We start from the raw sequence: 11,393 nt of genomic DNA, 5'->3' as shown, positions 1-11,393 counted from the left end.
CTGGTTGGAAATACCCAAGATTAGAAGAAGGATTAATAAGAGGAGCAACACTGGAGAAAGGGGAGGACGAAATGAGTGAGGAGGAACTACGACAAATCATACCGACACAATGGCACCAGTACCTCGAATTATTCAAGGTAGAAAGAGCAAGAAGACTACCACCAAGAAGAGAATGTGACCACGAAATCGAATTAGTAGCAGGGGCTGAACTGAAACCAGGACCAATCTACCAACTGGACGAGCATGGGGATGCTTTCCTGAAGCAGTGGATCAATGATGGACTGACTAGTGGACATCTGCGAAGAAGTAAATCGCCCTATGGGTCCCCAGTATTCCTGGTCCCCAAGAAAGGAGTCATTCCCTATCGAGTAGTTACAGATTACCGGGCACTTAACAAGGTAACCATCAAGGATTCGTACCCAATGCCACTTATCTCGACCTTACTCGATCGACTTCAATTGGGAAAGGTGTTTACCAAACTCGACCTGAAAGGGGCCTATCAGTTAGTTCGAATAAAAGAAGGAGATGAACATAAAGCTGCTCTACGAACACGATACGGTAGTTTTGAAAGCACTGTTCTACGGGATGGATTATGCAACGCACCAGCCACCTTTCAAAACTTCCCGCAGGATATGTTCCACGACCTGTTAGATGAAGGAGTGGTAGTTTACATAGACGACATCACGGTATACTCAGACACGATCGAAAACCATCAGATAATTGTCCAAAAGGTATTAGACCGATTACTTGAAAACGACTTGGTTGTTAGCCCGAGGAAGTGTGAATGGAGTTGCGACGAAGTGAAGTTTCTGGGGTATGTAATCGGACACGAACGGATCGAGATGGATCAAGACAAGGTGAAAGCCATTCTAGAATGGGGAGAACCAATGACAGTCCGAGATACTCAGGTTTTTCTAGGATTTGCCAATTTCTATCGACGGTTCATCAAAGGATTCTCACATATTGTGGGTCCTCTTACCCGTCTGACCAGGAAGGATCAGGCTTGGAATTGGACAGAGGAATGTCAAAAAGCTTTTGAAAATTTGAAGAAAACTTTCACGACAGCACCGGTACTTCGACATTTCGATAGAACCCGACCAACCTGGATCGAAACCGATGGATCTGACTGTGCGATAGGTGCAATAGCGTCCCAAAGGTTCCCTCATCCATCGATAAAAGGGACCACGGAACTTCATCCGGTTGCGTATTGGTCTCGAGCAATGACACCCTGCGAATTAAACTACACAGTGGGAGAGAAGGAACTACTAGCCATTGTGGACTGCTTGGTAGCATGGAGACCATACTTAGCGAACAGTAGTGATGTCATAAAAGTCATTACGGATCACAAGAACCTGGAGTACTTCCAAAGTAAGCGACAACTGAATCGAAGACAAATGAGGTGGCTGGAAATCTTAGGAGACTTCAACATAGAGATCACTTATCGACCAGGTAGCAAAAATGGGGGAGCAGATGCTTTAACAAGACGAGGGGATTATCACCCGGGAAAAGGAAGTAGTAAGGACCCAGATCTAAACAAAGGAAACTGGCTACAATTACTACCCACATACGAGAAACATGGATCGAATTCGATAGACTCAGAAACCCGACACATAGTAAGAGGAGCAATCCGAGAAGACTCATTATTTGGACTCATCAAAAACGGACTCAAAGACTCAGAAGACATAGCAAACATACGACGACTAGGACTGCAATTGACACAGACACATAGTACACAGGACACACAGACACATAGCACACAGGACACACAGAAGACACAGATTAGCAACGAGGCACCGGTGGTATCATGGACTCAAAGCGGATTGCTCTTGTACAAGAATAGAGTAGTCATACCAGAGGGACAAGCAAGGTTAGAAGTAATGAGATCAAGACACGATTCAATATTAGTAGGACACCCAGGAAGAGACAAAACCATCACTATGATCAAAGAGGACTATTATTGGCCCCATTTGGACGATTATATCGCAAAATACGTAAAAGGATGTGAGATCTGTAACCGACATAAGACTCATCGACATCAACCGTATGGACATCTAGTCTCTTTACCAGTACCCACACTCCCGTGGACAGATATCTCTATGGATATGGTGGGACCCCTACCAAAATCGACCGAGTTTGACGCGATACTAGTGATAGTCGATCGACTAACCAAGATGGCTAGATTTATTCCATGTACAACTGGACTAACAGCGAACAAAGTGGCCGACATCTACATCAAGGAGATCTTTTCAAAACATGGAGTACCTCGAACAATCGTATCAGATAGGGGAACTCAGTTTACAGCGGAAATTTGGAAGGAAATATGTCAGTTCCTGGGAATAAAAAACTTATACTCGACTGCGTATCACCCTCAAACAGATGGACAAACTGAGCGAGTAAATCAACAGATGGAAATCCTGCTCGGAATGTATGTAAACTACAACATGGACAATTGGGATCAACTTCTACCAATTGCTGAGTTCGCTTATAACTGTTCGCCACATAGTAGCCACGGTCTGTGTCCCTTTGAAGCCTGTTACGGCTATGTGCCACACTACGACATCCATTCGCACGATATTCGATCAAAGTCAAACAAGTTGGAGAGGAAATGGAGAGATATGGGAGAGTTACATGCGGCTGTTCAAGAACAGGTCAGGATGGCCAATGAGATTAGTGCCGAATACTACAACAGGAGACACAAGAGTATACCAGAAGAATTCAGAGAGGGAGAACAGGTACTACTGAGTACGAAGTATCTTACGACGGAAAGACCCAGTCGAAAATTAGAAGCAAAATACGTTGGCCCCTTCAAGATCATAAGGAGAGTGGGGAAAAATGCTTTCGAATTAGATCTACCTCCATCAATGAGAGTGCACAATGTCTTCAATGTCACGTTGTTGGAACCATATCCTAGAGACATGATACCAGGTCGACAGATACAACCCCCACCACCTGTAGTAATAAACGGCCAGGAGGAATTCCATGTGGAAGCAATTGTGGACAGTAGAATTCGACGAGGAAAGGAGGAATTCAAGGTGAAATGGTTAGGATACACAGGGAATGCGGCCTATGACTGGGAACCACGAGAAAATGTAGAAGAGTTGGCCGTTTTTGGTGAATTTCTGGAAAAGAGGAAAAAAGACCCCAGAAGAAGGTGAGAACTCGATCAAGATCAACGGAATTTAGTGGAAATAAGTGCATACACAGGAAATATAGCTACAATTAGAGAGATATAAACACGCTAAAAGTTGGAGGCGGTAGAATTGGCTCGAGGACGACGGGCCGAAGCAGGGATACGAATGACATTGCGGGGGAGAGGAGTTTGGGGAGAAGAGGAGGGACCGGTGACTGGCTGAGAGGAACTCAATCCAGTAGGATCGCCAGCGGAGGTGAGATGATCCAAGGTTTCAGAGGGAGAAGGAGGAACATAGTCGGAAGGAATGAGATGGAGGGATTTGTAAAGACCCAGATGTACTGGGGGAAGAGGAAGGAGAAGAGAAGAGAAAAGATGGATGTAAGCGGAGAGTTGAGTAAGGGAAGAGGATTGATCCTGGGAGGAAAGGGATCGATATTGGGCCGAGACAGCACAGAGTTCGTGCTCCAGGACGAAGGTAACCTTGGAAGTAACAGTCTGGGCTCCGACAGTAATACCCTTTACATCAACATCGACCAAGTTCGAAGGAAGAAGATAGATACCTCGCGAAATTTGGACTCGGGATTGTTGGTTTTCACCGAACACTTTGAAGTTCCCTTCGCGGAGCACTCTCCACAAACACCACCAACTAAGTTGCATCAATATCGAACAGGAAGAGTAGGAAGACTCACGAGGACCGATACAACCTACACGAAAATCTTCTCCACCATCGAGACGACGCTGGCAATCGGAGCAAAGCTCACCCTCGAGACGGACAACAGCGCCATTCTTGTTACGAAGTCGCCAACCTTGGGCCAAGCGATCAAGCTAACAGTTAGAATTCGGTGGAATACGAAGGAGAAAAAGCTCACGGCGTTACCAAACCACTTGACAGTGGGCTTGATGGCCCCAGTCTCGCGAAAGCGATCGAGGGCTTCATCCTTCAGAGCGTGACGAACAGAGGAGAAAGAAAGGCGGGCCCAGAGGGTAGCTGACGAGTCAGAAACGCACAGAATTCTGTAGAAATCTCACCAATTTCCGAGTCTTTTCGAGCATCCAGAGCCTTAGCAAGTTCATCATTGACCGGAACCTTGCGAGGGGCGTGAAAAATGGTTTCGAGTTCATGGGGAACCTCGACAAGCCCCTCGGAATAATCAGAAGGTGGCACAGGGGACTTATTACCAGGAGAATTTTGATTTTCAACGATGGTACCGTGTTCGGACTCGACAGATTTCGCAGGAGATGGGTTCTCACCAGTGGCAGATGGCCCTGCCCCCCCTTCGAAGTCGATATATTGCTCGATGACCTCGTCATCGAGAAGAGACGATTGTTGGTCGCGAGAAGGGCCGGATTGATATCGATCCTTAATGGTGTCGAGAGCCCTTCGAGAAGCGTCAACCAATGGAGTTTGAGAGGGAACTGGCGCTTGGGAAGTAATTCTCATTCTTTTCGTTTGACGCATGAGAAGCTCGGGGTCGACGTCAGGTAGGATTGCCGTAGTAGAGGCCCGAGTTTGACGAGAAGAGATAGACGAGGACAACTAATCTCGTCAGCCAGTGATAAACAGGAGGAAGTGCATCGAATTCGAAGAGAATTGCTTACAGTACGCTTAGACATGCTCACAGACAGGTCAGAGTTGGAAGGATGCGCTAAGATATAGGTAAGATATGGATGGATAATGGTAGATAAGTGAAAAGAACGACGAACAAGAGGAAAAGAAGGAATGAGGAGGAAAGAAGAAGAGAGAGACAGAAAGAGACTTGGTCAGTAATTTCTCGGTCACATTGGAGGTCCGTGCGGGTGACGTGTTTCATGGCAACCGTCACACTAGCGTGGGTGTGACGTCAGGGCGCACCAAAGGTGTCTCAGAGCAATCCATCTGAATCACCTAGTTACAGAATTCAGGATCCTCGGCGAGGATCCTTGAGACAGGGGGGGAAACTTGTTACGGAGTAACAACGAATCGAGAGAACTCCATCGAGTTCGACGGATTAGGAAGGAGAACGGCGGGAGTTGGAGGCAGTGCTGCAGTAGGTAGGGACGGGTTTTCCCTTTTCGAGATTTCCCCACTGGGTTTGCTCAAAAGCGGTTTTTCACCTGTCCGAGTATGTACATAGACACTTGCAGTAGGAACTGAGAGGAGGACACGGATACCTGTAGACAGTATATAGTACAATCAGCAAAGTACCAACTTTGCTGATTCTTCAATATCATTCTTTGGCTACATCGATTGCAGAGGAGACACGATCCATTAGCACCAGAGCCCCTAGATTTCCACGAGACCTCCATCGAGTTCGACCCAACCTGCGACCTAGTCGTCGTGTTTCCAGTACCGTTACAGTTCACCATGAATACACCTGAACCCATATGAGTTCAATCAGAAATCACCTGAATATCGTGTGAAACCGTCATGAACTCACCTGATTCCGGGATGAATCCACATGATATCAGTGTGAATCCACATGATATCAACCCAGATGATTCTGAATTCATACGACGAGTTTGCGCATCACAGTTCCCTTAGAAAAGGATATAAGGAGGCCATTTGTAGTTTGTAGTTTTCCTTTTCTCAAGGATCAAAATATCATTTGCCACTCGCAGAAGACCTCATCTTGACATACTACTTACGTCTTACCATCCCTCACCATCATTACCCCTGTCCACATCATGACATACACCCTTATCATCATCTCAACTCGCCCGCATCCTTCGCAAGTTACTTTAGTCGTCCGACCACATCACAAGTCTACGGACAACATACTAACCGTCATTGTCCAAGCTAACTAAACAGTTGCAGTTCACCTGTCTTTGATTCTTTGAGGTCTGTCAAGGACAGGACCGTGACAGGAGCACCCTGTCACGGGCGGGGTCTAATCCCCAAGGGGTAGGCAAGGTTACTGGAATGGGGCTGTAACCCAATACTTGTCTTGGGCTCGTAGAGCTGAGGAGTATACAGAGGGTGGAAAGGGACTGAGGGGACTGAGGGGACTGAGAGATGTCAGGCTGGGACTGACTGAATTGACACAAGATCCATAGGTGGGGAACAACCTGTTTGGAGAGGGTATTTATCCCCTGCAAGCAGGTTGCTCAACATATCTACGGAAGAAACTAGTTTGCGCAAACGCGGGAAAGATTGCTCAGCTAGCAGACCAAATTACTACTTTGGGAAAGTGGAGGCAGGCACTGAATGTTTTGGACTATGGATGATTGCTCAGCAACCAAACAGAATTACTGGTTTGGGAAGGTGGAGGCAGGATTAGAATATTCCAGAGTGTGGAGGCTTGATAAGCAAGTGGAGGTGGAGGTGGAGGCATTCAGCAATGTTCCAGCATGTGGAGGTGGAGGTGGAGGTATCCAGGGGTAAGTGTTTCAAGTGTCTGATTGCACAAAAGTACTTTGACGAGTGGCAAATTGGTGGTGTATGACACACCCAAAGCGAAGAGCGACAATCTTGGTGGGGGTGTGGAGGCCGCTTTGGGCAATTGTGGCCTTTTTTTAAAGGGGAAAAAGGGCACCCTACCATAGTTGATATGCAGAAGAACAATCTGACTGAGTCTTGCAGGCATAGGAGCTGTCCTGCTTGTTTACTTTCAGTGTAAACACCGAATTTGAGCGAATGTGGCGGGTGTGTGGCGGCCGGAATATGACGCGCGGATCATGACTTTTGACACCCGACTGCATCAGCGTATTTGTGTTTGTGTTTGTCGTCCACTTGACATACTTGGCCACGGTCAGAACCGACACGTCAGATATTCGGGAACACTGGAGATCACGTCAGACGCTGAGTTTCGGAAACGCTGGATATCCGACACACCACACGGGTTTACGCAAAGCAAAGTCAGCTGATGCTTGGAAGCCTGGACAACATGACATGACTGTCAAGACCAGACCGAAGGTCGAAGGGCCTGCGCCGATGGTGATAAAGCTACTTGTAGGGACTTGAACTAGTTGCGAGATAATATGAAGATCGAAGCAAGTGGTTTGACGAATGAGTACTAGGTTTGGCAAATGTATATGAGAATTTGTATGTTGAGACAGACAAGATACAATCGTCAAAGTTGTGCTAAGCTATGCACTACCTTATGTACATGGAATGAGAGTGAAATGTAGATAAGGGTGGCTGGTAGTGTTTATTGGTTTCGGGTAATGGGGATATTACCCGAACTGGCAACTCGGACGCGAGTGGTCGTTACAATGACCCCCTGCTCTGACTTGGGTCCTATTATCCACTCCACTCACATACATACACATACAGAGTCTCATTCCCTAGTCTATCCTCGCCAGGGCAGGGCCACGAGTGTCAACACCTTGGAGACGCAACATGTTCAAGTATCCATCGACGCGCAAGCCTCCCTCCCTCTTGCCATGTCATCCTTTACCGTACATGCACTCACTCACTTCTCCACGTACCTACCTACCTACCTGCCGTACTACCTACCTTGTTTGACATCGGACGTTCAGTCTTGATGTTCTCCATGGACAGCATCACTAGATCACCTTGCTCAGAGTTTGGCGCAGTCCGGTGTTTCCTATTGTATCCTTTGGCGTACCAAGCATCAGCCTTCTCTGTTCCTTCTACGCTTTCCGTATGTTTCAGCGTTTGTACGTGCTCTCTGGTAATGTGCAGTTGATGCTTAGGCGCGGGTCGATGAATAGATAGATGGATAGATGGATGGATGGATAGAGAGAGAGATAGATAGATAGATAGATAGATAGATAGATAGATAGATGGATGGATGGATAGATGGATTGCTTATACGAGATACGATTTACGTCAAAGGATCATGATTCATGTACCACATATATATATACAATTATCAACAATATGAAACGTATCGACAAAATGCACATCAGTCGTTTTTACACAAGTGGTCAACACATTAGATGAAACGTCTCAAACACCAGCATTCTCACCTCCTCCTCCCCCTTTAGCTAACAAGCAAGATCGATTCCTTCCTTGACTCTTTCTCTCCTTCTCAAGCCGAAGCCGTAGCCGTAGCCGTTGCCCTAGTCCTAGCCGTCATGCGCGAGAGAAACGTAAAGGTCGGACTGTACGAGCAGTCATTGTCATCGTACCACTCTCTTGTAGCACATCACCAGGTCTAGGAGTCCGCAAATTGAAACCATCATCATCATCATCATCTCTGCTTTGTTTCGTAGGTGTCATTTGTATCAAACTTATCTCCTGACGACTTTGGATGGGTAAATTGAACGTTATCTCTTGACTTTGATTCTGTATCTCGGACGGAGATGAAGAAGGGTAGCGATGGTGATGATGATGATCATAATGACCAGCTACAGACGACGATCTCGGAGTAAACGGTTTGAAACCTTCCGGACTGACATTGTCGGAGCAGAAATCACGAATCAATTCGTCGGTGAATGAGATTGACCTTATCAAGAGGGGTCGAGGGGTCGATGTGATACCGGCCTCAAGGTGTCTGGCGGTGGGAGGACGTGACATGCCTGTGGCCGGACGTGACATGGCGGTAGGAGGACGTGACATGCCTGTGGCCGGACGTGACATAGCTGTGGCCGGACGTGACATGGCGGTAGGAGGACGTGACAAGGCGGTGGACGAACGTGACATGGCGGTAGGAGGACGTGACATGGCTGTGGCCGGACGTGACATGGCGGTAGGAGGACGTGACATGGCGGTAGCCGGACGAGACATGGCGGTAGGAGGACGTGACATAGCCGTGGCCGGACGTGACATGGCGGGGGACGGACGGGTTGGAGGAGGGACAAATTTCTCCCTCACCTTAGCCAAAGACGATTGAGTAGGTTTTGTAAACGAAGAACCATTCGTTCCCTTTCGACCGAGTGACTTATCGACGACGACGGTTGAGTTTCTTCCGATAATCTTCTTCGTCGATAAATCAACATTTTTGATAATCTTCTTACTGACCGTAGTTGGTACTTGATCCACCGACGTGGAGCTGACAACTTTGATCCATGTCAGGTCTAATTCCGTAACGTCTTTAAGACCGGAAAGGTGAGCGAGGTGAAGGATGTAAGATGACCTGTGAGTTAGAGGGATTTTTTTTTTTTTTTTGATTTCTTTTTCCCCGCTCCGGCTTGCTCTGTTCTGCCATTTCATGTTCCATTCGTAGTAACCATGTTCCATTTGTTATAACAAAGAACGGTAAACGGGGATAGATGGAACAAGGAGTGATAGAATCGGGAGATGGAACATGAGATGAAAGAACCCGGTTCGTAATAGGGACACGAAATCATCAGCGATAGTTGTGTTTTTTCCCCTCTGACGGAAAGGAAGGAAGGAAACAACTTACCAAAGGGGACAAAGAACGTAACCAGAGTTTGAAGGTTTGATCTGTTCATGTGCTTTATCTGTCTCACGAACTGATATATTAGTCTTGCTCTCCTTTCCTCTCTCTTGTCAATCTTTCATCGACCATCTCATCCACCCTTCTACTCTCTTTCATTCGTTCTAGGTCATAACTCATACCTTGTTCCAACTTATACCCTCCCTCCCCTTCTTGTCATCATTCCATCGTCCACGTCCACAAGTCGAGATGGAAATATACGACCTCAAAGGGGGGAGAGTCTCTCCCCCTTTCTTTGGGTTGAACACATCGATGGACTGGTGATATTGTTAAGGGACTGCCTGATACAATTCCTCCTGTTCCTCCAGACTCAGTTCTTCCAGTTGGCCAACTCACACGCCCCCCTCCGCCCTCCCCTCCACTCCCGATCATTATTTCCCCATCGTCCACATCCATCGTCTAGTGGGGAAAGGAAAGGCACGTGAATGAAAAATGAGACACTTACGAAAGATGAACATGGGTCCTCCGATTTTTGAAGTCTATGAAAAGGTCAGCGTGTGTCAGGGGGTATGGATAAGGTATAGAAGAATGACTGCGAACATGAATGACGAACAAGGAGAGAGAAAAGGAGAAGACAAAGTACACGGAGGGATGGGTATGTATTAGAGGATACATTACGAGGCCCGCCGAGTCGGAGCGAGGGACCGCAGGAGAAAGATAGAGCGAAGGGGAAAGAGACGGAGATCGAGGGAGGGAGGGAAGGGGATAGGTAGATGGGAAAAGTAGAGGAAGAAGGTTACACCGGAAGAGAAAGAGAGGAAGATAGAGACACCATGAAAAGTACGGGGGGGGGGAAACACATAGAGGCACGATTAGCGAGGGAAAAACCAAACAAAAAGAGACCGAATGAGGGAGCAAGTGGATCAAAAGAAAGAATCCCCACTCACCAAACCAATTACGGTAGGTGTATAACCGTGGACGAGAGATTCACTCAAGCTCTCCACTTGTACCCATGGTGTCTTTGATAAATCGATCCGGACACCTTTCGGTTCCCAGCGCTCACGTTCTTGCTGGTGAGGAGACGAGTCGTGTTGATCATGATCCGCTGATGATGATTTTACGTCTTGTTGATCAGTCGATGATGATTGTACGTCTTGTCGATTGTCATGGGTGGACGATTGTACTAAATCAAGCAACAACGAAGTCTCTCTTGGATCGACGAATGATTTCACAATGTCATGGAATAGTATCACGTCTGTGATTTCGATTTGAAATTTCGACACGAGTCGAGAGATAGAGATGGGATCGTGTTCTTGTTCGGAAAGGTGAAAGACGACGATTGGTTTGGTTTTGGTGTTGGTGGGAGAAGAATTGGATTGTACTGGCTGGTCAGAGTGAACGATGAGGCGGATTGAACAAAAAAAGGCTCAGAGGTAGATACAACGTCACGGGGGAGACGAGTACCGAGAGGATCAAGGGATGAGAACGAGGTCACGGAGGAGTGTACCGAGAGGATCAAGGGATGAGAACGAGGTCACGGAGGAGTGTACCGAGAGGATCAAGGGATGAGAACGAGGTCACGGAGGAGTGTACCGAGAGGATCAAGGGATGAGAACGAGGTCACGGAGGAGTATACCGAGAAGGACCAAGGGATGAAAGATCAAAGCGTTCGACTCACCACGACGGATGTTTTCGACGAGATCCGGATGTGATGTCGATCGAGGAGAGATCGCATCTGAGCCAAGTATGAGCATGAGGTGACAGTCCAAGCGAGAAAGGTAACGGTCAAGAAGGGAAAAGAAAGAAACGACTTGCATGTTGGAAAGTTGAAAGAGAACAAGACATTACTGCAAGGTCAGTCAGTACTACGTCATCTCGAGTTGTAGACCACGAGTGAGGGATATGAGATGGGGTCAGAGACTTGCCGGACGGAGAGAGAGATCAGGCATAGGAATTCCTAAACGAATTACTAGGAC

The 11,393-nt window shown here is 47.2% G+C and overlaps 1 protein-coding gene across 1 annotated transcript; it reads right to left on the bottom strand.

The window, feature by feature from the left end:
• Positions 1-8,642: 8,642 nt before the first annotated feature.
• On the bottom strand, positions 8,643-8,915 carry TREMEDRAFT_14215 (uncharacterized protein; the record flags this gene model as incomplete). Its single annotated transcript, XM_007007188.1, has 1 exon — positions 8,643-8,915. A coding segment is annotated over one exon (273 nt), but the record flags the coding sequence as incomplete, so codon positions are not given.
• Positions 8,916-11,393: the final 2,478 nt, after the last annotated feature.

The sequence above is a fragment of the Tremella mesenterica genome, assembly GCF_000271645.1.
Source record: "Tremella mesenterica DSM 1558 unplaced genomic scaffold TREMEscaffold_13, whole genome shotgun sequence".
NCBI lineage: Eukaryota > Fungi > Basidiomycota > Tremellomycetes > Tremellales > Tremellaceae > Tremella > Tremella mesenterica.
This window is presented reverse-complemented; position numbering and strand designations above follow the sequence as displayed.